This window comes from Capricornis sumatraensis, chromosome 14 (assembly GCF_032405125.1).
Source record: "Capricornis sumatraensis isolate serow.1 chromosome 14, serow.2, whole genome shotgun sequence".
NCBI classification, from domain to species: Eukaryota; Metazoa; Chordata; class Mammalia; order Artiodactyla; family Bovidae; genus Capricornis; species Capricornis sumatraensis.
Window position 1 is genome coordinate 58,060,239 of NC_091082.1, and position 24,481 is coordinate 58,084,719.

The 24,481-nt window shown below is 48.3% G+C and overlaps 1 protein-coding gene across 1 annotated transcript in view; it reads left to right on the plus strand.

The window, feature by feature from the left end:
• CFAP74 (cilia and flagella associated protein 74) overlaps nt 1-24,481 on the plus strand; it is a 56,752-nt gene that overhangs the window by 13,966 nt on the left and 18,305 nt on the right. Inside the window, exons 14-24 of the mRNA XM_068985753.1 lie at nt 785-851; nt 1,232-1,321; nt 10,556-10,720; nt 12,036-12,198; nt 13,297-13,367; nt 13,874-13,996; nt 18,115-18,236; nt 20,137-20,265; nt 20,459-20,546; nt 21,052-21,225; nt 22,236-22,369. Coding sequence (XP_068841854.1) covers nt 785-851; nt 1,232-1,321; nt 10,556-10,720; nt 12,036-12,198; nt 13,297-13,367; nt 13,874-13,996; nt 18,115-18,236; nt 20,137-20,265; nt 20,459-20,546; nt 21,052-21,225; nt 22,236-22,369 — 1,326 coding nt within the window. The remainder of the gene's footprint in view (nt 1-784; nt 852-1,231; nt 1,322-10,555; nt 10,721-12,035; nt 12,199-13,296; nt 13,368-13,873; nt 13,997-18,114; nt 18,237-20,136; nt 20,266-20,458; nt 20,547-21,051; nt 21,226-22,235; nt 22,370-24,481) is intronic.

Sequence of the window (24,481 nt, forward strand, 5' to 3'; positions counted from 1 at the left end):
GACCCATCCACTGGTGAGATGCCATTCTGGGACTCTGTTAGTCTAACACCAGAACACTTCCCTCCTGACACGAGGAGCTCGGGTCTACTGCCTTGAGCCCCTGGGACTCTGCCAGCCAGAGAGAGATTTTAATATTAAGTTTTTGCTTGTGTTTTCTACGCAAAGTACAAGAGGTAAAATCCAACCTTGTGAAAATGGACCTCGTGTTTCGTGTTAGCAATTTCGTGGGGAGCTCCTTTTTTTCAGACAAATTCAGACAGAGTCCTTCCAGAATCACTGGGAATGTGAGGCTGTTTTCCTGTTCCTTTTACTTAAAGTGGGGCTCAGATGGCTCCAGTTGAATGTAGCACCTTCAGTCCCAGCTCCCTACCTGGCTCACAGCCCCTCACCTTGAAACCAAAGTCCTAGACCCTTGGTTCTAGGCCTGGCTCATGCCCCCCAGGGAGCCATGACCGCTGCTCACCCCATAGCATCTGCACCCTCTAGGGCTGGCCCCTCCTTCCCTCCCTCCTTCCCATTCCCCTCCCCCTTCCCTCCTTTCCCCCTTTCCCTCCCTTGTCTCTCCCTCCCTTCGTTCACTCGCACAACTGACATTCAGATGTCCCTGGAGCATCTCCTGTGGACTGAGCCCCAGGGAGGCAGCAGGGGCTCAGCCCCCGGGACAGGGTGAAAAGGAGGCTCTCCACGGCCTGCCCGGGCACTGGCTGTCTGGGACAGTGGCTCCAGCCTAGCTGTGGTCCATGAGGGCAGGAGGCTCAGCCCTGCTCCGTTGTTGTTCCCACAGCTTTGACCCCCCAGGCCCACTATCAGCCGGCATGTCCTGCGAAGTGCTTGTCACCTTCAAGCCCATGGTGAGTGTCAGTCCAAAAAGCAAGCTGTGGAAAGGGGGTTTTCTACCATCTCGAGAGGGTGGTGGGTGGAATCGGGGTCACCACTGCCCCAGGCTCCACAGGATGTTGTGATGAAGGACACGCTGCAATGCAGAGGGAGTGACATGTGGCCTCCGCTTGGCTAATTTCCAAACATGCTGGAGACTCTTCTTCAGCTCAGACAGGGTGACACAGAGGCCCTTCTGCATCCCTGGGTGGCAAGTGTGACTGCTGCCGCCCGCGCGTCCAGTGGGATAGGCTGCAGGCCCCTCCCTTAGACAGCAGTGGGGGGTGGTTGTCCAGATAGCACGTGTCACACGGAAGCTGCAAATGTGTGGGTGGTTGGGGGGTTTATTTTTTAGATAAACAAAGATCTGGAAGGAAATGTCTCATTTCTGGCTCAAACAGGCGGATTTTCTGTTCCACTGAAATGTTCAACAAAGAAATGCTCTGTGAGTTTGTGCTGAGCATCAGGGATGTGGGGGGAGGGCGGGTCTGAGGCTGCTGTCTGGGGAGGTGGGTACCCACACCCATGCTGCAAACATCCAGAGAGTCTGCGCAGGGTGGCACCCAGCTTGCCAGGACCCCAGGATCAGAGGAGACCCTCGGACTCGTCTCAGGAGACCTGCTCCTCCCAGAAGCTCTGTGGTGTCACCTGATGGGTTTCTTTTGTAAACTATAGTCACCACGCAGCTTTCACATCCCCCGAGCTTGTAACTGGAGTTCGTGCCTTCTGATCCCTCTACCCATTCTACCACCCCTACCCCCGCCTCTTGGAACCACAATCTGTTTGGGGGTTTTTTTGGTATCTGCGAGCTCCATTTTTTTTTCAGATTCCACCATAAGTGTAATCATACAGTACCCATCTTTTCTACCTGACTTATTTCATGTGTCATAATGCCATTCACATTGTCCCAAATGGCAAGGTTTCCTTTTTTATGGCTGAATAATATTCCATTTTCTATGCACCACAATTTCTTTATCCATCTATTCGTCGATGGACCTGACACTTCGGTTGCTTTTGTAAATAGTGCTTGGCTTTTGTAAATAGTGCTACAGTGAAAATGAGCATGCAGACAACTCTTCTGATGATACTGGTTTCATTCATTTGGACAAATACCCAGAACTGGAATCACTGGGTCATACTGTAATTCTCTTTTTAATTATTTGAGGAGTCTCCATACTGTCCACAGTGGCTGCACCAATTTGCATTCCTACCAGCAGTGCACGACGTTCATTTTTCTCCACATCCTTGCCAGCACTTATTACTTCTTTCTTTTTGATAATAGCTATTCTAATAGTATGGCTTCCCTGGTGGTTCAGTGGTAAAGAATCTACCTGCTAATGCAGGAGACACAGAGATGCAGGGTCGATCCCTGGGTTGGGAAGATCCCTGGAGAAAGAAGTGGCAACCCACTGCAGTATTCTTCTCTGGGAAATCCCATGGACAGAGAAGCCTGGCAGGGTACAGTCCTTGGGGTTGCAAAGAGTCAGACACAACTCAGCAATTAAACAGCAACAACATTTTAATGATACAAGATAACACAGAGCTGTGGTTTTGATTTTCATTTCCCTGATGATCAGTGATACTTTCATGAGGACCTTTCGTGTGCACGTTGGACATTTGTATGTCTTGTTTGGGAAAATATCTATTCAATTCCTCTGCCTGTTTTTAAATCATATTGTTTGGGTTGGTTGGTTTTGTTTTGTTTTGTTTTTTTTTGCTATTCAGTTGTGTGAATTCTTTACATAGTTTGGGCATCAACCCCTTATCAATGTGATTTGTAATGATTTTCTTCCATTCCATGAGCTGCTTTTTCATTTTGTTTGTAATCTCCTTTGTTACATGGAATTGATATTTTCTTTTAATTAAGAAAATTTTCATATTAATGAAAAGCAGAAAGAATGTAATGTGTATCCATATAATCACTTCCTGAATCCAGTCACTGTCAACATTTGCCACGGTCACTTCTTCTGTCTATCTGTCTGCTTACCTGGCCCACTTCAGAATGAATCAGCAATTTCCTATTGCTCAACACCCATCCCTATAAAACATCAGCATCTCAAATATAATTAACCACATTCCTAGTCATCACCTCCCACCCAGTCCACATTCAAATGTACTGAGTTGTCCCCAAACCACCTTCTATAACTGGTTTTTTGAGCTGAGATACAATCAAGCTCACATATTGCATTTGATTATTATGCTCTTAAGTCTCTTTTCTTTCAGGCTTTAATTCTAGTAAAATACATACCTAGCCATGGCATGCGTAGGAAATCCCATGGACGGAGGAGCCTGGCAGGCTATCGTCCATGGGGTCCCAAGAGTTGGACACGGCTTAGGGACTACACCACCACCAGCACCGCACATGGCATAGATACACCATCTCCGCTGCCTGTAAGTGCACACCCCAGGGGTATTCCATACATGCACAGCGCTCTGAGCCCTCACCACCGTCTATCTCAGAGTCTTCATCTTGCAAAACCAGAGCTCTCCTTATTAAATGCTCACTCCCCACCCTCCCCCAGCCCCTGGCACCCTCCATTCTCCTTTCTATCTCTGTGAACCTGATAACTTTAGGTACCTTATGTAAGTGGGATCACAGGGCATGTCTCCTCTTGTGAACAGCTTCTTCCACTGAGTGCAGTGCCCTCCAGGTCTGTCCGTGCTGCAGCCTGTGTCAGAATGTCCTTTTGAGGCTAAGTGCTGTGGAAGGCTCTGCTCCTGGCGTTTAGCTGTTTGTTTTCATGCCCTGTAAGTTCTTTTGTCCCTCATCTCCTGCAGAGCTGTCATCTTTATGTTTAACTGACCTTATGTTGTAAAATGCTCAAGTTCCATTTTCATCCCCTTCTGTGTATCTTCTTTGTGGTGGGATTACATTTAGCATCCTAAAGTCACAACTATCCTATCTGGGTTTGTATCAGTCTGACACGAACAGCTCATGAAAACTCCACTCCTCTACAGCTTTGTCCCACTCGGTTCAGTTGTTGATGTCACGAAATTACTTGTATTACTTGCGTGTCCAGTAACATAAATAGAAATTGGTAGATACCTCAGTTTTTTAGTTCTGCAGAAAACAAAATGGAGTTATAAAGCAAAGTTATAATAACACCAGCTTTTAGGCTAAAAAATGCTTTTTAAAAGACTATGTTAGCATCTTAAATCATGTAGGAAACTAAAATTGCTGTTACAAACCATCATGACTTTGACACCAGTGCTGTGTGTCTCCCTTTCCAGAGCCTGGGGTTACTGTCTGGGGTCCTTTCCTCTCGCCTGCACGACTGGCTGGGGCATTTCCTTCAGGCAGAACTCCTGCAGCTCTTGTCCATCTGGGACTGTCTTTTGAAGGACAGTTTTTTGTGTGTGTTTTTTTAAACGATTTTATTTATTTGACTATCTTTGCCTGTGCTGGGTCTCCGTTGCTGTGCAGGCTGTTTCCTCTAGCTACAGTAAATGGGGGTTATTGTCCGTTGTGGTGCTCAGGCCTCTTATTGTGGCGGTTTCTCTTGCTATAGAGCGTGAGCTCTAGGAGTGCACGCTCCGATAGATGCAGTGCGTGGGCTCAGTAGTTGTGGTGCATGGCCTTAGTTCCTCCGTGGCATATGGGATCTTCCCGGACCAGGCACTGAACCCTTGTCTCCTGCACTGACAGGCGATTCTTTACCACTGAGCCACCAGGGAAGCCCCTGACGGACAGTTTTGAAAGTTTAGGATTCTCGACTGACATTTTTCTTCCTGGAGCAGGTCGGCTCCTGGCCCTCTCTCCTCCCAGGTGTTTCTTGAGAAATCTGCCATGATCTTACTGAGGCTTCCTTGTGTGTGACAGATCATTTCTCTCCTGCTTTCAAGGTTCTTACTTTTTCTGTAGCCTTTAACAGTCTGATTACAAGGTATCTCATCACGAGTCTCTTTGAGGTTATAACCACTTCAGAGGTTATTGAACTTCTTGGGTGTTTGCAATCATGTCTTTCATTGAAGGTGGGGAGTTTTCGACCATTTTTTTTAAAATTTTTTTTAATTGAAGGATAATTGCTTTTCAGAATTTTGTGGTTTTCTGTCAAACATCAACAAGAATCAGCCATAGGTATACCCATGTCCTTTCCTTCCCAAACCTCCCTCCCATCTGGCCCCATTCCACCCTTCAGCCTGTCACAGAGCCACTGTTTGAGTTCCCTGAGTCACACAGCAAATTCCCTTTGGCTATCTATTTTACTTATGGTGTTGTAAATTTCCATGTTACTCTCTCCATACATCTCACCTTCTCCCTCCTCCCCTCCTCCCATGTCCATGTTTCTCCATTGCTGTCCTGAAAATAAATTCATCAGTACCATCTTTTTAGATTCCATATGTATGTCAGTATACGATATTTATATTTCTCTTTCTGACTCACTTCACTCTGTATAATAGGCTCTAAGTTTGTCCACCTCATTAGAACTGACTCAAATGCATTCCTTTTTATGGCTGAGTAGCATCACATTGTATATATGGAATACCACAGCTGCTTTATCCATTCATCTGTCGATGGACATCTAGGTTGCTTTCATGTTCTAGCTATTGTAAATAGTGCTGCAGTGAACATTGGTATACATGTGTCTTTTTCAATTTTGATTTCCTCAGGGTATATGCCTAGAGTGGGATTGCTGGGTCATATGGTGGTTTTATTCCTAGTTTTTTAAGGCATCGCCATACCGTCTTCCATAGTGGCTGTATCAATTTACATTCCTACCAACAGTGCAAGAGGATTCGTTATTCTCCACACCCTCTCCAGCATTTATTGTTTGCAGATTTTTTGATGATGGCCATTCTCACCAGTGTGAGGTGATATCTCATTGGAGTTTTGATTTGCATTTCTCTCATAATGAGCGATGTTAAGCATCTTTTCATGTGTTTGTTAGCAATCTGTATGTCTTCTTTGAAGAAATGTCTGTTTAGGTCTTTTTCCCACTCTTTGATTGGATTGTTTGTTTTTCTGGTGTTGAGTTGTATGAGTTGCTTGTATATTTTGGAAACTAATTCTTTGTCAGTTGTTTCATTTGCTGTTACCTTCTCCCATTCTGAGGGTTGTCTTTTTACCTTGCTTTTAGTTTCCTTTGCTGTGCAAAAGCTTTTAAGTTTAATGAGGTCCCACTTGTTTACATTTGTTTTTATTTCTATTAATCTAGGAGGTGGGTCATAGAGGATCTTGCTTTGATTTGTGTCAGCAAGTGTTCTGCCTATGTTTTCCTCTAAGAGTTTTATAGTTTTATAGTTTCTAGTCTTACATTTAGGTCTTTAATCCATTTTGAGTTTATCTTTGTGTATGGTGTTAGGAAATGTCAATTTCATTCTTTTACGTGTAGCTGTCTGTCCAGTTTTCCCAGCACTGCTTATTGAAGAGGCTGTCTTTGCCCCATAGTATATTCTTGCCTCCTTTGTAAAAAATAAGGCACCCATAGGTGCATGGGTTTATTTCTGAGCTTTCTATCTTGTTACATTGGTCTATATTTCTGTTTTTGTGCCAGTACCATACTGTCTTGATGACTGTAGCTTTGTAGAATAAGCTGAAGTCAGGAAGGTTGATTCCTCCAGCTCCATTCTTCTTTCTCAAGACTGCTTTGGCTATTCAGGATCTTTTGTGTTTCCATATGAATTGTGAAAATTTTTGTTATAGTTCTGTGAAAAATGCCCTTGGTCATTTGATAGGGATCGTATTGAATCTGTAGATTGCATCTGGTAGGATAGTCATTTTCACAATATTGACTCTTCCTACCCAGGAACATGGACTATCTCTCCATCTGTTTATGTCGTCTTTGATTTCTTTCATCAGTGTCTTATACTTTTCCATATATAGTTCTTTTGTCTCCTTAGGTAGGTTTATTCCTAGAAATTTTATTCTTTTTGTTGCAGTGGTGAATGGGATTGATTCCTTAAGTTTTCTTTCTGATTTTTCATTGTTAGTATATAGGAATACAAGTGATTTCTGTGTATTGACCTTGTATTCTGTGACTTTGCTGAATTCACTAGTAATTTTCTGATAGTTTCTTTTGGGTTTTCTATGTATAGTATCACATCATCTGCAAACAATGAGAGTTTTACTTCTTCATTTCTGAACTGGATTCTATTTCTTTTTCTTCTCTAATTGTCATACTAGAACTTCCAAAACTATGTTGAATAATAGTGGTGACAGTGGACACCCTTGTCTTGTTCCTGATCTTGGAGGGAATGCTTTTAGTTTTTCACCATTGGAAATAATGTTTGCTTTGGGCTTATCATATATGGCCTTTACTACATTGAGGTTCCTTCTATGCCCATTTTTTGAAGCATTTGTTACCATAAATGGGTGCTGAATTTTGTCAAAGGCTTTTTCTGCATCTATTGAGATGATCATATGGTTTATATCTTTCAGTTTGTTAATATAGTATATCACATTGATTGATTTGCATATATTGAAGAATCCTTGCATCCCTGGAATAAACCTGACTTGATCATGGTGTATGAGCTTTTTAACATGTTGTTGAATTATGTTTGCTAAAATTTTGTTGGGGATTTTTGCATCTATATTCGTCAGTAATATTTGCCTGTAATTTTCTTCATTTGTGTTGTCTTTGCCTGGTTTTGGTATCAGGGTGATAGGGGCCTCATAGAATGAGTGTGGAAGTGTTCCTTCCTCTGCAGTTTTTTGGAAGAGTTTCAGAAAAATAGGCATTAGCTCTTCTCTAAATGTTTTACAGATGTCCCCTGTGAAGTCATCTGGTCCTGTGCTTTTTTTTTTTTAGATTTTAAGATTAATTTCTTTTTATTTATTTATTTTGTAAATATAAATTTACTTCTTTTTATTGGAGGTTAATTACAATATTGTGTTGGTTTTGCCATACATCAACATGAATCTGCCACAACTATACACGTGTTCCCCATCCTGAACCCCCCTCCCTGTGCTTTTGTTTTTGAGGAAATTTTTAATCACTGTTTGGATTTCAGTGTTTATAATTGGGTGGTTCATAATTTCTATTTCTTCCTGGTTCAGTCTTGGGAGGTTGAACTTTTCTAAGGATCTGTCCATTTCCTCTAGGTTGTCCATTTTGTTAGTATACAGTTGCTCATAATATTCTTTTATGATCCTTTGTATTCTCTGTTGTCTGTTTTAACCTCTCCTTTTTCATTTCTAATTTTGTTGATTTGACTTTTCTCCCTCTTTTTTCCTGATGCTTCTGGCTAGTGATTTGTCAATTTTGTTTATCTTCTCAAAGAACCAGATTTTAGTTTTATTAATCTTTGCTAGTATTTCCTTCATTTCTTTTTCATTATTTCTGCTCTGAAATTTATGATTTATTTCCTTCTGCTGACATTGGGGGTTTTTTGTTCTTTTTCCAGCTGCTTTAGATGTAGAGTTAGGTTGTCTATTTGATGCTTTTCTTGTTTCTTGAGGTAGGATTGTATTGCTATAAACTTCCCTTTTAGAGTTGCTTTTGCTGACTCCCATAGATTTTGGGTCCTTGTGTTTTCATTGTCATTTGTTTCTAAGAATCTTGATTTCCCTTCTTATTTCTTCAATAACCTCTATGTTATTTAGTAATGTGCTGTTTAATCTCTATGAGTTTGTTTTTTGCAGTTTTTTTTCCCTATAGTTGATATCTAGTCTTACAGCATTGCAATCAGAGAAAATACTTGGTACAATTTCAGTTTTCTTAAATTTACTGAGTCTTGATTTGTGGCCCAAGATGTGGTCTATCCTGGTTCCGTGTACACTTGAGAGCATATTCTTCTGCATTTGGATGGAAAGTCCTGAATATATCAGTTAGGTCCATTTGAACTAATGTTTCATTTAAGGTTTGTGTTTCCTGATTGATTCTCTGTTTTGATTATGTGTCCTTGGGTATAAGTGGGATGTTAAAGTCCCCTACTATTATTGTGTTACTATCGATTGTCCCTCTTTTTCAGCCGTTGTTTTTTTTTAAATATTCTCCCAGCCCTTTACTCTCCTCCTCCTGGGAACCTGCAATGCACATTCTGATCATCAGGTCAGGGCCTTGTCAGGAAATGTTTTATTACAGAATCAGTCTTCTTACTAGTTATAGGTCTATTCACATTGTCTTCTTTCTTTGTGGTTTAGTGTTGGAAGGTTTTGTGTTTCTAGGAATTTGTATATTTCATCTGGGTTTTCCAGTTTGTTGGTACAAGGGTAGTACTTTCTTGAAATGAAAGTTAAAGTCGCACAGTCATGTCTGACTCTTTGCGACCCCATAGACTATACAGTCCACGGAATTCTCCAGGCCAGAATACTGGAGTGAGTAGCCTTTCCCTTCTCCAGGGGATTTTCCCAAACCAGGGATCAAACCCAGGTCTCCCGCATTGCAGATGGATTCTTTACCAGCTGAGCCACAAGGGAAGCCCATGTACTTTCTTAGAATTCTTTTTACTTCTGCAGAATCAGTATTAATGTCTCCATTTTCATTTCTGATTTTACTACTTTGAGTCTTTATTTTCTTAGTCCATGTAGGCAAAAGTTTGTCAATTTTGTTGATCTTTTTGAATAACCAACTATTGGTTTCATTAATTTTCTCTATTATTTTTCTATTCTCTACTTTAAATCTGCTCTGATGCTTATTTTATTTTCTCTGCTAGTTTTGGAGTTTAGTTTGTTCTTTTCCTAATTTCTTGAGTTGTAAACATAAATTGTTTATTTTAGATCTGTCTTATTTATTAATGTAAGTTTTTATAGCTATAAATTTCCCCTTCAGTGACCCTTCCACTGACTGCATCCTATGAATTTTGGTGTATTGTGTTTTTGTTTTCATTCATCTCTAGTTATTTTATAATTTCTCTTGTGATTTCTTCTTTGATTTTTTGCTTAATTTCCATAATTTTGTGAATTTTCTTGTTTTCTTTATGTTTTTGATTTTTAACTTTATCCTGCTGTGGTCAGAGAAGATACTTTGTATGATATCTCTCTTTTAAAGTCTGTTGAGTCTTTTGTGGCCTAACTTATGGTCAGTCCTAGAAAATGTCTTGTGTGCACCTGACAAAAACATATGTGTTGTTGTTGGGTGAACTATTCTGTATACATCCGTTAGATCCCATGGTTTATTGTGCTACTTAAGTTCTGTATTTCCTTACTTATTTTCTGTCTGGTTGTTCTGTTCATATGAGAAGAGTATTGTAGAGCTATATATTTCTCCTTCAATTTCCTCAGTTCTTGCTTCATGTATTTTTGATAGTCTGCCAGATGCATACGTGATTATAATTGTTATATCTTCTTGCTATGGTGAATCTTTTATTAATATACAACCATTGAATTTTTTATTATTTCCATAGTTTAGCCTTTTCCAGAATGCTGTATAGTTGGAATCATACAGTTTGAAAACTTTTCAGACAGACTTCTTTCACTTATGTAGCTATACACATCTAAGGTTCCTCCATGTTTTTTTTATGGCTTGCTAGCTCATTTCTTTTTAGCTGGCTTGATTTTTTAAAAATTGGACTCAGGTTCTCCCCAATGTCATGATCAATACACAAGTTTATGATTTCTGGCATGTGAATTGTTCATGGACGGTACAGAGACCTTTCCTCTCCCCCACGGAGCCAGATGCAGACCTTATCCCTGAGTGTGAGGATGGGGTCAGAGCTCTGCGACCCCTCTGCTGGGGGGTGACAGGTGGGAGAGGAGACCTGCTGTGGTCACCCTGGCTCACTCAAGGTCTTCTGACAGCTGTCCCTCGACAAGGAGCTCATCGACTTTGGCAGCTACACAGTGGGTGAGACTGCAATCCGGACCATCACACTGACCAACACTGGGGGCTTGGGCACCAAGTTCAGATTTCTTCTGGCATCAGAGACTTGTGAGATGGACACCTCCCAGTCGGCCCTAAAATTAGTGAGTATGCTGCTGCTCCTGGCCAGTGCTGTGGCTGCTCAGCCGAGGGCAACACGTGGTATCTCCCGCCCCAAGATACAGTCCCATGAGTGTGAAGTGGGCCATGAGTCAAAGGAGCCTGTTGATGTGAGTGGGACAAGGACGGGTGGCAGGACAGCCTCCAGTCCATCTGGAAGTGCTCGAACTCTATAGGGAGCACACCTTGGCCGCCGGACACTGTCCCCTGTCATGTGTGTTGGCAAGGCAGTGGACAAGCGTTCTCAGAGTGGGGGCATCCCAGACCCCTCAGGCTGAAAAGCTCAGCAAACCCTGCCCCGCACCCACATCTCTCTCAAAAGTATGAGGGAGGCCCTGATCCTCTCATGGGAAGGCTGTGCACGTGCTGCCAAGGAAACAGAAACAGGAGGGACCCCATCCATGGAGACAACTTCCAAAACAGCCAGTGGACAGGGAAGGGGTGTGGTGGTCATTTGGGGGTGAGCAGAGAGAAAGTTTGCCTCAAAATACATGTCTAAGTTAGTTGAAACTTTCCTATATGAAGCACTTAGTCTGTTTTCTCTGCTGCATTAAGGGGTTTCAGCAAAGGTCCTGGAAGGGTCTCCCCTGGAGAGGGAGAGGGCAGAGGTACCCTGAACAGCAACATGGGCTAGCTGCTGCAACAGAGGTTGGGACCAGGGTGTGAACCCAGAGCATGGGATAATGAAGGAAGAGGGAGTACAGGAGCCAGGTTTATGGAGGGAGGACAAGTGCCCAGGCCCTCAGGCTCTCCACAGGCACTGGCTCTGTGTCTCAGTGGATGTCTGAGCAGCTGGACGACAGCTCCACCAGGGCAATGCCCTGCATGTCCCCCATGGACCCTGAGTCACACGCAGCCGGCACTCAGTCAGTCTGTTCCTGAGCCCAGGGGAGAGGCCTGCGGGTCAGTGGTCTCTGGGAAAGAAGCAGAGATGAAGCCAGCCTGCTCTCAGCCTGCAGGGGTCTGGGCCAAAGCCAGGAGAGCTCTGGGCTGGAGCCTGGGGGGACCCAAGCTCACAGTGGAGAGCAGCAGGTGTCCTGGAGGAATTCGGCCCCATGCCTGTGTGCAGACTCTAGGAGGGGGCTGAGGAGGAAACTAACTGTGTTAGAGGAGGCCCTGAGCCCCAGGCAAGCTCAGCACAGGTCAATGGAGAGCTGCCAAGGGGGTCATGCAGGAGCCCATGGTCCCCAGCCCAGATCATGGCCGGGGTCTCAGCATGGCACCTCGGGGATGGCGGATCTGGACAGCTAATGGGAAAGGCAAATGGACTGCACTAAAGGTATTATGTTCTCTTTTCAGAGTAGTATCTTCACGTATGAAGACAAAGGTTTTTATGATAAATTCACCACCAGTTTTTCTGAGCATCAGATGGAGGGCAATGAGTCATCCCCTACAGATGTACCAAGCCAGAAGGAGTCTGGAAAGCTGGACGTGAAGGAGCAGGAGGAGGGGCACCCCATTGGTGAGCTGGGCCCATGGCCTGTGCTCAGCATACAGCCCTGGGCTCCTTGGCACAGGGGCCCCGAGTCCCAGCCGTGTGATGGGCAGAGAGGCAGCACTCAGCATGCAGCCCTGGGCCCCTCAGCACAGAAGGCCCCGAGTCCCAGCCGTGTGACAGGCAGAGGGGCTGCAGGTTGGGTCAGAGGGCCCCAGAGGACAGATTCCAGGAGCCACTTAGAGCACGTCCACACAGACAAGGCCAAACAACTGTGAAAACAGGCTGGGGGGGGTACTGTGTTACCTTTCCAGGACTTGGCAGCCCCCTCTCCCCCTACCACACCAGCGTGGCCCCCCATCCTCCCCCGCTACCCCACCTGGCCCAGCCCTCACACAGCTTTTTACCATTATCTCCTCTTAATACAAACCTCTTGAGTCCACTTTTAGCTCCTCCCGCCTTGAAACAAAGCCTCAGATGGTCCACTTCTCAGCCTCCCCACGCGTCTCTGCTGTCCTGTCTCAGACATGCTGCTCTTAGGCCATTTTGAGCAACTCAGGACCTTCTCCCACCCAGGCCTCCCACTCCAGAAGCCACAGTGTCCACTGAGTCCACCCAAGAAACCCCTGGCCTGGGACCACACATGGCATTGAAGTTGGGGGTTCCTGAGTTCCCAAGGCCCCCCTGCAGGAGATGGCCATGGGACCTGTGAGAGTAGAAACATCCATGTGAACCTGGGGCCACAGTGACAGCCTCTTTGCCAACGAGCCAGGCAGTCTACCTGCACTGACCCTACGGCCCTGTGACCCCTGTCCTGGCACAGAAGGGTCAGGACACCCTGCCCAGGCCTGGGGCACAACCCCACTCCACTCGTCCTCCTGGGTCGGGGGAAGGGTAGGGGCCCTGCCTGGGTCAAGGTGCCCCCGTGAGGGCCCTCACCAGCCCTGGAGACAGGTGGGGGCCAGCATGTGATATTGTCAGGATGAGCCATCTGTTCAGGAGGGCTGGGGTGGCCTCCACAAACTCCAGGACAGCACTTGGTCTGGGAGAGGGAGGGGCCCTGGTGCCCGAGCTCTCCTGGCCTGGCCAGCCTCACCTGTGAACCCCCTTCTATTCCAGAGTCAGAGGGCATGACCTTGACCACCATCATGACTATACCTCCCAATGAGGAACAGATGGAGTTCTCGCTGGGAGAGGTCAGCAAGGCCTGCATTCCTCCAGCCCTGGGGTGGCCTGTCCATCTGACGAGAGCTGGATGAGACTAGTCTGGTCACCGGACTTACAGCCTCTGGGCGATTAGCTATCTCAGCCCATATCTGGCCACCCCATCCCCAACTGGGCTAGGTCAGACCCAGAGCCAAAGAGGCATGCCTGGGTGCCCCTGTCCAGTTGAACACAGAGGAGACTTCCATGTGGGGCCTCACTAGCCAAAGTGGCAGGGGTGGGGGTGGGGTCCATGTGTGTGTGCACGTGTGTCCATGTGGTACATGTGTGTGTCCATGTGTGTGTGTCCACATGTGTGCATGTGTGTGCACCCATGTGTGTCCACATGTGTGTGCAAAGACTGGGTCATCAGGAGAGCAAATGCACACATGGCTGCTGCCACCTCCCACCCACACAGTGACCAGCCATAGTGAGGCCATGGGAGGTACCTTGACCAGAATGTGAAGGCTGACCAGCCTTCCGCCTCTCTTCCTTGCAGACAACAGAGGGGGACATAGGCCCCTTCAGCTCCATCAAGGTGCCCGTCATCTTCACCCCGATTGTCCCGGGAACGGTCCAGAACAGTTTCAAGGTCGTGTTTAAGAATCAGCAGTGCCCAACTGTGAGTACCATGCTGCTCCCCAGGCATGGGGTCCCGCCCTCCACCTTCCATCCACCCAACCACGTGGGGCCTGCATTATAGAAAAACCAAAAGGAACTTTTAGGCCAACCCAGTATTTTGGATATTAATCTCTTATCAGTCATATCATTTGCAAAGATTTTTTTCCTATTCAGTAGGTTGTCTTTTAAATTTTGTCAATGGTTTCCTTTGCTGTGCAAAAGCTTTTATGTTTCATTAAGTCCCATTTGTTTGGTTTTGCTTTTGTTTCCTTTGCCTTTGGACACAAATCCAAAACATTATTGCTGCAATTTATGGCAAAGAGTGTCCTGCCTATGTTTTCTTCCGGGAGTTTAATGGTTTCTGGTCTTATATTTAGGAATTTAATCCATTTTGAGTTTATTTTTGATGTGGTGTTAGAGAATGTTCTAATTGCACTCTTTTACTTGTAGCTGTCCAGTTTTCCCAGCACCATTTATTAAAGAGACAGTCTTTTCTCCATTGTATGTTCTTTTCTGCTTTGTCATAAATTAGGTAACCATAGGTACATGAGTTTATTTCTGGGGTCTCTATCCTGTTCCATTGGTCTGTGTGCCTGTTTTTTGCACCAGTGCCATGCAGTTTTGATGACTGTAGCTTTGCAGTATAGTCTGGAGTCAGAAAGGGTGAATCCTCCAGCTCCGTTCCTCTCTTTCAAGGTGCTTTGGCATCCCTCCATGTTCCTTCCTCATGTCCACCTTCCCTGTGACCCAGTCTTTGACCGGTTCTCCTTACATGCCTCACAGAGGGCTCTGTACAACTGCCTTATTGTTTGATGCATGAGGGTTTGTGGTTGTTTTCTTATAGTAAACTATGCCTTCCACCAGAACCAAACAGACCTCTTCCCCCCTGCTGCTCAGACACCTCTAACAACAGCTGCTCCCACGATAATGATGGAGCCACCCTGCTCTCCTCTGCTTCCCCTTAGCCTCATTTCCCTGTGTCCCCTCCCATAGCCATCCTTTTTTAATGACTCTGTATGTCTTTTAAGGAGCCAGGTTTTGTCTATGGATCCAACTAATGCTGTCTGGCTTTATAGGGAGACTCCAGTGTGTTCACAGCATAATACTGACACACTTAATCTCCAGAATATACAAGCAGCTCATGCAGCTCAATACCAGAAAAATGAACAACCCAATCAAAAAGTGGGCAAAAGAGCTAAACAGACATTTCTCAAAAAATTGAAAGCATTACCTCTAAAATCAGGAACAAGACAAGAGTGCCCACTCTCACCACTGTTACTACAACTGACAAAGAATTAATCTCCAAAACACTGACACACTTTGTTTTACTTCTTCCATTAGTTGTATTGATTATTTATTTTATGATATTATTTCCTCACTTACAATTTTCTTGTTTTGATTGGTTTAATCAAGTTGCTACCTATTCCTTTTCTTCCTGTTATTTTGAAATTCTACTTTCCATTCCATGAACAGTCCCCTCCACTTTCAGCCCCCAAATCCCACATGACTTTCTACTTCTTAAATGGAAGAGGAAAACCCTCCAGGACAGACTGTGCCCAGCAGGACACTCGGCCAGCACTTCCTTATGACCGAAATACAGTGTGACATTGTGTCCCTCTTACTGACCCTCTTTCTTGGCCTTCCAGTTTCACTGGAATTTTTAGATTCTCCTCTGAACCTGCTGCCACTGCTTTAGGAGTTCTGACCTGACACCATGGTCCATGTTTCCGGGCAGGTGATCTCTTTCCAGCTGTGACCACTTGATGCATCTGTGCTCACTGCACTGTCCTCTCCTCACCGCTTCGGGAGTCTTTGTTCTGCCATGATTCCTATTCAGCAGCCAGAGATTTGAGACAAGACACTCATTTGTTTGTAACAGAAACCCTAAGGATTGGGCCATGCCCTACAGTACCCCATAGTGTTCCATAACACTCACACTACCCACTGTCAGTAGTATCAGTTGGAGTTCCACAGAGCCTCAGAGAACCCTACAGGACCCCGTGGAGCCCCCTGGTATCCTACGGGACCCCACAGAGCCCCTGCTCTGTGACGGGAAGGAACAAAGGCCAGTGCTGGGTAACCAACCACTCAAGAGAGAACAGCCTGGCTGGGTCTGTGACTTTGAATCAGGCATGTGCCAGCCCATGGGGGCCCTGCTTAGTGAGGCAGGCAGTGAACACCTTGACTGCTCCTCACCCACTGACCTCTCCCAACCAGAATCGGGGACACGCACGCAGCCAATGTGCAGCTCTCGGCCTCCTTGGGTGAGCAGGGGTCTGGGGTCCCCGTCCTGCCTGCCTGTTTTCCTGAGACCAGGCCCCTTATGACAGGTCTGGAATCTTCCAGCCTTCAGCCCCTTCCCATCCAGGGGTCTGGGGGCACTGCTGCCATCTCCCCATGAGGACGGCCCCCCCTTCCATGTCCAAGCCTCTCTTTCCCACCCTGCTGGCTCTGCTGTAGATGGGGGCTTCCTTGCCCCCCTTCATGGACGTCTGAACTCCGAGGCCTGGGTCTTTCTTCGCCCTCATTTGTCACGTGTCACCCCCTGAGTCTATCTGCTCGCCTGGAGCTGATTCAGGCGCTGGCAAGACCGGCCTCTCTGTGACCTGCCTCACCCTTTAGCCAGGATGCTGCTCGGGGCCTCCAAGCCTCTCAGCCACTGCCCCAGCCGACCCCACTGCCTCTGACAGAAGAGGTTGCCTTTGTCCTCAAACCCTCTCCCGACTGCCCCAGCAGCTCCATCTCTCTGGACCTGCTTTCTGTTTATTCTGTCCGGTCTGGCTCTGGCTCTGGAAATGGGCTGTGTGTTTCGGCAACCCAGTGGCCTTGGATCTGGTCCAGCTGTGTTCTGAGGTCACAGTCCTACAGGTGGTAGGAAGGAAGGCCCCCTCACCCAGTCTTGTGGATTGGTGGTCCCTGGTGCTACCCTGGGGGAGCTGCTATGCACACACTCACCTGGCAGGACACCCACAAAGCCCAGCTCTGAGACCAGGACTCAGGGTCTGACTTCAGGGCAAAGCACCTCTGTGTCTGGGCCCTTGAGAGACCTGAGCTTCCATCTGTGTTGGCCATGTGCACAGCCTGTGTGACATGCGATTCTGTAGCAAAAGGGTTTTTCTAAACTGCTAAAAATATGGATATTTAGGAAGCTGCGTGACACGTTTTTGAAAACCCATCGTACGAGTCTGCCTTCTCATGTTTAAAAATTTTGAAAATAAACAGGATTATTTAAATTATATGATGTGGGGACCTCCCTGGTGGTCCAGTGGTTAAGAATCCACCTCCCAATGCAAGAAATGTGGGGTTTGATCCTTGATCAGGGAATTAAAATCTCACATGCCTCGTGGCAAAAAAAAAACAACAAAACACCAAAACATAAAACAGAAGCAATATTGTACCAAATCCAATAAAGACTTTTTTAAAAAATTATATGACATGAAGGACTTCCCTGGTTAGGAAGTTCAGTGGCTAGGTTCAGTGGTTAGGATGCTGAGCTCTCACTGCCAATGTTCAGTTCCTGGTCAGGGAACTAAGATCCCACGTGCCTCAAAGCACGACCAAAAAATAAATAGAGCTCTGTGTATTTTTTAAAAAAATGATCTAATGTGAAAACTGCCATAGATCTCAAAAACATGGCCAGTGTAATTTTTTTAATATTTATTTGGCTGCAACAGGTCTTAACTGTGGCATGTGAGATCTAGTTCCCCCACATTGGGAGTGCATAGTCTTGCCACTGGACCACCAGGGAAGTCCCATTGGTCAGTTTAATTATTAACCTTCCAATACTTGTAAGAGCTGGGGCTTCCCAGGTGGCGGTAGTGGTAAAGAATCCACCTGCCAATGCAGGAGATGCAAGAGACAGGTTCTATCCCTGGGTTCAGAAGATCCCCTGGGAAAGAGCATGGCAGACCATTCCAGTATTCTTGCCTGGAGAAAATCCCATAGACAAAGGAGCCTGGCGGGCTACAGTCATTGGGGTCGCACAGAGTCAGACACAACTGGGCATGCGGTACTTGTAAGAATTACAGACCATGCTCTGAGCTCTGTGTTAGCACTCACAAGCACCGCCTGCTCTGCTGAAGAACATGCGTGTTGTTGGATTTTTGTATTCAAATTCAGTTATATTTCAAAGTCATCGGTGTGGCTATCGACGTGCCTGTCTGGGTGCCAAAGCCCAACGTGGACCTGAAGATCTGCATGTACGACCGGCTGTACCAGGACTCGATCCTCGTCCACACACGGTGAGCCCTGGCTGGGTGAGATCTGAGACCTTAAGGTGGGGGTCTCCAGGGGTTTCCCTGAGAGCCCACTGGAACCCCAGGGCCGTCATAGGATGGAAGCCCGAGGGTCAGCGTCAGACAGAGGCTAACAGGTGCTGGGCTGCTGGCCTTGAAAACGGAAGAGGGGCCATGAACCAAGGGACATGGCATCTCCAGAAATGGAAAAGCCAGGAGAGCGTTCTCTGTGGAGCCTCCGGGGGAACCACCCCTGCCTGCAGCTGGGTTTCAGCCATGGGACACGGTGTCTGGACCTGACTTCCAGGACCACAAGGATAAATTGGTGTTATCACCCCTGTCTGTGGGGGGTCAGCACCCTGCACGCCAGGTCAGGCCCCTCGCAGGCACAGACAGGAGAGGGGGCTGGTCCTCTGAAGGAACATGGGTGGAGTTCCGAGAAAAGAAGCATGTTTCATGCACAGAGCTTTGCAAGGGTGTCCAGACACCATGGTTGTCATTTTTTTTTTACTCTCCTTATTTTTTTTTAAACTGAAGTTCAATTAAGTGGAAAAAAAGAGGCAAACCCAACAGTTAGAGCTTAGTGGATCTTCACTAACCAAATACACCGGTGTACTTGGCTGGCTGCTGCACCCAGGGTCCTGCTTCTCTCCGGAGGTGGGGGCAATGTCAGCCTGGGTGCAATTGGGCTGGTACCTGCCAGCTGCTGGGTCCCCAGATGTCAGTGCTGCAAACATCGGGGGACCTGCTTTTCCCAGGGGCTGGGGCCTCAGAGCAGGGTTCAGACGGATTGTTCGGGAAACCAGGGTTTAATGGGGTCTGGTCAGTTTACCTTGATGCAAAGTGTGTCCAGGTAGGTGGGTGGGGGGACACGGAGCACAGGAGATGTGCTTTCTCAGCCTGTCCCCTGAGGCACACACTCGACCTCTTAGGTTTGTTGAATGATTTTAGAATTCAATGTTATTACCAGTTTTATGGGTACAGGGGTAGCAAGGGAGTGAGTTCACAAAGACCCTAGTTGTAGTTGCCTGAGGGGAGCCCAGCCACAGCAGAAACCAGGGTGGGAGGGCCCAGTCTGAACACCTTGCATGGTAGGGGACATCCAGTGCTGGGTGACACTGGGGCCAGAGGTCAAAGTTGAGAGAAGAGAGACCTTCCTTTGTGATCTCAGGAGCCCACGGGTCACTCAGGGTCCCGATCGGCCCGGGGTTCCCCATGCAGAGGTACTGTGAGAATCATCCCGGGCAGTTGAGGAGACACCGGGAGGCCTGAGAGGCTCTGGACCGTGGCCCGGGATCCCTGATGGCCTGGGGGTGGTCTCCTCAACAGGCCTGGGGCAGCTCATCCACTGCCTCTCTTTCTGGAGACTGGAGAGCAGGTGGGGAGGGGGTGTCCTGACTGGGCTGTAGCCTGGGGGCTGGCTAGGATGGGACAACCCACGTGGCTGACTGGGAGCACACCTGGCTTTCTCCGGCTGGTCCTGAGTTGAAAGCAAGGACAAAAGTTGGGGAAGTTGCCTTCACTGACCAAGGCCTGGCCACCTGGGGCCTCCCGAGAGTCCTGCAAGAGAGCCTGTGCCTGAGTGGGGAAGGGCAGAACTCTAGGAGGAACAGGGCCCCCTCTCCTGACCCCCGGCCCGTGAGGCGCTTCCCAGAAAACACTCAGGTTCTGAGAACCGACCGGGGTGACTTTCAGTTGTGATGTTTTTATTTGTAAGGTTTCCTCAGCCAATATCATTTCAGGAAAACCTGCCCCTGTGAGCAGGGCTCTGAAGCCACTCCGACAGTGGGGGTGGAGGGTGGGGTCTGTGCCCGGCAGGGCTATGCCTGGGGGGGGCGGGGTGCCGGGCCCTGTGGGGTAAGGACTGACCTCAAGTCGCTGTCCCACCCTCCCTTGGATGCTGCAGGTCGAAGGCAGCCTTGCGCCTAAAGTTCGAGGTGTGCAAGGAGCTGCGGGGCCACATGGAGCTCCTGCCTGAGACTGGCTACATCCAGGCGCTGTCGTCCTACTCAGTGCAGCTCAAGTTCCTGCCCAGGTGATGGGGCGAGCGGGGGTCCGCTCCTCCTGGGTGGAGGGGGTCCTGAGTCACAGCAGGAAGCCAGCCCCAGGCTCCTGTATTTCTGACCTTGTGTGTACCCCGTGGCTCTAGCACCCTTACAGTTGAGCCTTTTGTCATTTCTCAAATATAAAGAAGAAAAGAACATTCAAGTGCCCCGTGTCTCTTGCAGACACTCCCTCCCAGAAGACGCAGGGAAGTATTTTGACAAGGAGACCAGGGTTCTGGAGGCCCCAATGACTATCTGGGTGGCTGACCAGGTCTGTGTGGGGCTCATCTAGATGCCGGGCACCCTGGGGGAGCAGAGCTGTTCTGGCCTGGCTCTTGGAGCCCATCCTCACTGGCCCCCGGTCTTGCCCGAACAGCCCCTGCACAGGGGAGACAGAGGGAGGGGCTTGTGCATCAGAGAGGCCCCAGTGCTGTCCTGGGTGGGCGGGGCTGTCCCTGGGGCACCCAGACCCTCACGTTTGTACAGTCCAGACCCAGGTGTCCAGGGTGTGCACATCCTCGGTACCATGTCATCATGTGAGCTCACAATGCAGCGACATGCAGATGCACTGATGCACATGTGTGTGCACATGTACCCTCCTGCCCCCTGCCCACCTGTGCTGCCTGTGCCATGCTGAGGCCAACAGGAAGCAGGTGTGTCCGTGAAAGGTGCAGAGTCAGCCGCCAGCTCACAGCAGGACTGGTGCTCTTCTCAGTTTTGGAGACACTTCCCTAACTGACCACAATGACCGAATGGCCCTGCCCTCTGCACTTCAGATCAAACCCTTGGGGTTTACCGTCCATGCTGTAGTCACCACCTCGGACCTGGAGCTCAGCCCCGCAGGGCTGGACTTTGGCTACTGTACCATCTACGAGGCCATCAGGACCCAAATCAGCCTCTGCAATCATTCCCTCCTGCCCCAGGAGTTTGGGTTCGTCGGACTCCCCAAGGTGCCTCGCTCATGTGGTCAGAGTGGGAGGTACTGGGCAGTGAGGGACGAGGGGCTGCTACCCTGAGTCCTGGTGCCTGGCCAGGCCTCACCCACCTGCAGACTCCACCCTCACTCCCAGGCACCTCAGCTGGGGTCTCTGACTGTCCCCACCTCACCCTGCCCTTCTCAAGCTCTCTCCACCTGCTGCACGCACAGCACCCAAAGTTCTCTCCCCTCCCCCCCTTCCTGAGACTCTGGTCTGCCTGGCCCTGCAGGGCAGCCAAGAGAGGCCCAGGCCTGGCTTCCCTCAGTCCTCCGGGCTGCCCCACCAGAGACCCATTGTCTACCCCCATGTATGCAGACACATTCACATACTCACCTATGCTCACATGCATGCACACACATTCATATAATCACATACACCTGTGCTCACATGCATGTACACACTCATACACACATTCATACACCTGTACTCACATGCCTGTACTCAAATGCATGCACACAAACTCATATACTCACATACACCTGTGCTCACATGCATGTATACACATACACCTCTGCTCACAGGCACACACACTCACATACACCTGTGCTCACATGCATGTATGCACTCATACACACACTCATACATGTGTGCTCACATGCACACACACTCATACACTCACACCTGTGTTGACATACGTGTACAGACAATACACACCCTCATACACCTGTGCTCACATGCATGCACACACACTCATACACGCAGACACACATAGCTGTGCTCACATGAATACACACATTCACATACATACCTGTGCTCACATGCGTGCAGACACACACAAACACACCACCCTTTCACATGCACTCACTTGTACACATGATTACATACACAGAAACAGACTCACACCCATGTAACACATTTACATACATGTCACCAGACACACATTCATTTATGCTCTGCCACACCCCCGTCCATGTTGCTCCCGTGGCACTCCCCAACAGGTCACCTCATTTTTGCTTTCCTATCCATGATCTTCCTTTTGCCAGTTTGTGGACATCCAGCCCAACGACGGGTTCGGGACAATCCTGCCACTGGAAACGCTACAGCTCGATGTGATCTTTCAGCCCACCAAGGCCAAGGAGTACAACTTTGAGCTCATCTGCAAGTCAGAGATTAACCGGTGAGCCTGACAGGAGGGGCGCATGCAGGGCCCGGGCAGCCAGCTGGGAATGGCAGCCCCTGGCTAGCCAGGCTGACTGCAGGGCTGGGCGGCAGTGCCAATCTCAGAAAGCTCCGACCTAGGTCCGCACACCTGGATCCAGGCCCACCTTGCAGGCGTGTGAGATGTGCACATGTGTGCATGCACCTGTGAGCGTGCGTGAGTGTGCAGAGCATCCCCTGGGCACAAGCCCCACCCGCCCTCATGTACTGTGTGATGAGCTGGTCCCCGGCCTCCGTGTCCACCCTGAGAACTGGGGCTGAGAAGGCAGGGGGCAAGGGGAAATGGACTGGATGAAGGGTCTGGCACGAGGACCAGCTCTTGCTGATTCTCAGTCGCCTCCTGGTGTCAGGCCAACCCCTCGTGGAGCCAGCCCACCTGCCCCCTCCTTCCCTTCCTCTCCTGTCTGCTCTTTGGTCCTGGCTGGGGGGCTGGCAGCCCTGGGGCGTGGGGTGGAGGGAGGGTTAGCACCCTCTGGCCAGGTGGGTTAAGGAGCCAGTGCAGAGTGAAAACCCCTGGAGGAGACCCAGGCACAGGCTCTGCACAGCTGCGGCCCCCACCACCCGCCCTTCCCCTCGGATCTAGTGACCCACCCTGGGCTGGGCCCCTCCTGGGCTTGTTCACAACTCTTTCAGCCTCTGGAAAATAGCCCCATGAGAAAGGCGCGTTGCAAAGTAATCTCAATGCCCAGAATGGGCTCCAGCCTGTGGCAGAAGCTCCTTAGAAGTCTGTCGATTGAATGAGCATTTAATTTTCTTCAAGAACTATCTACAAATAAATTGAAATTTCCAAAAGCTTATCCAAGAGCCACCTTGGAAATGCTAGCAATGGTAAAACTGTGAGGCCTCAGGGAATAAAGCAGTGTTCGGTAGTCCAGAGAGACCCAGTGGCACACACACCCCCACCCCACTGCCCCCCACAGAGCGTGGCTGCCCATGGGCTCCCAGACCTGAGAGCTGGGCCTGTGCCCAGCACCGCCGCCTGAGCACCAGCCACAAGCATGACCCTGTCCTGACTCCTTACCTTCAGTCTCACAGCTAAGTCGTCAGTAAGGCCTGTTGGCTCTACCTTGAAGACTGAGCTGAATCGCCCCACCCCCCACCTGGATGCCAGGTCTCCAAAGCCCACGTTCTGCCTCCCCTCCCCCATGGCCCCCGCCACGGCCCCCACCCCCTGGAGACGTGTCCGTGCAGCCCACCTTCAAAGGACACTGTTTGGCACAGGTCCCCAGCAGGTTTCTGTGTGAGCCCAAGTTCTCATCGCCCATGGCTTAGTGTCTAGGAGGGGAGTTGCCAGGCCACAGCGTCAGTTTCTTTCCAATTTTATGTTCTCCCCCATAACGTCCGGGTGTCTGGCTGCTGCACCCCTTCCCCCTGTGGGTAATGTCAGGTTTCCTTGTCTGCTGGATGGAGAGGCATCCTGAGAGGTGTGTGACAGTGTCTTACTAACTCATGTTTCCAACAACTGAGAGCTTGGAGCTTATTTGCCATCCATGTATGTTTTTAGTGAAAAGTATTTTCAGGTCTTTTGTCTATTTTTTAAAATCAGGGTTTTTATGGAGTTTTGAGTGTTATTTATATACTCTGATAGCAGTTTCTTGTCAGATTTGCAAAAAATTTCCCCAGTCTCTGGCATGTTTCAATCTCTTCACACTGTCTTCTCGTAAAGCAAAATTTTTTGAGTAACTGAGAAAGAAGTACAGCAAGGCTGTATATTTTCACCCTGCTTATTTAACTTATATGCAGAGTTCAGTTCAGTTTGTCTGTTGCCCCTTCTCCTCCTGTCTTCAATCTTTCCCAACATCAGGGTCTTTTCCAGTGAGTCAGTTCTTCACATCAGGTGCCCAAAGTATTGGAACTTCAGCTTCAGCATCAGTCCATCCAATGAATATTCAGGACTGATTTCCTTTAGGATTGACTGGTTTGATCTCATACATCATGCAAAATGCTGGACTGGATGAAGCACAAGCTGGAATCAAGATTGCCTGGATATGCAGATGACACCACCCATATGGCAGAAAGCGAAAAGGAACTAAAGAGCCTCTTGATGAAGGTGAAAGAGCAGAGTGAAAAA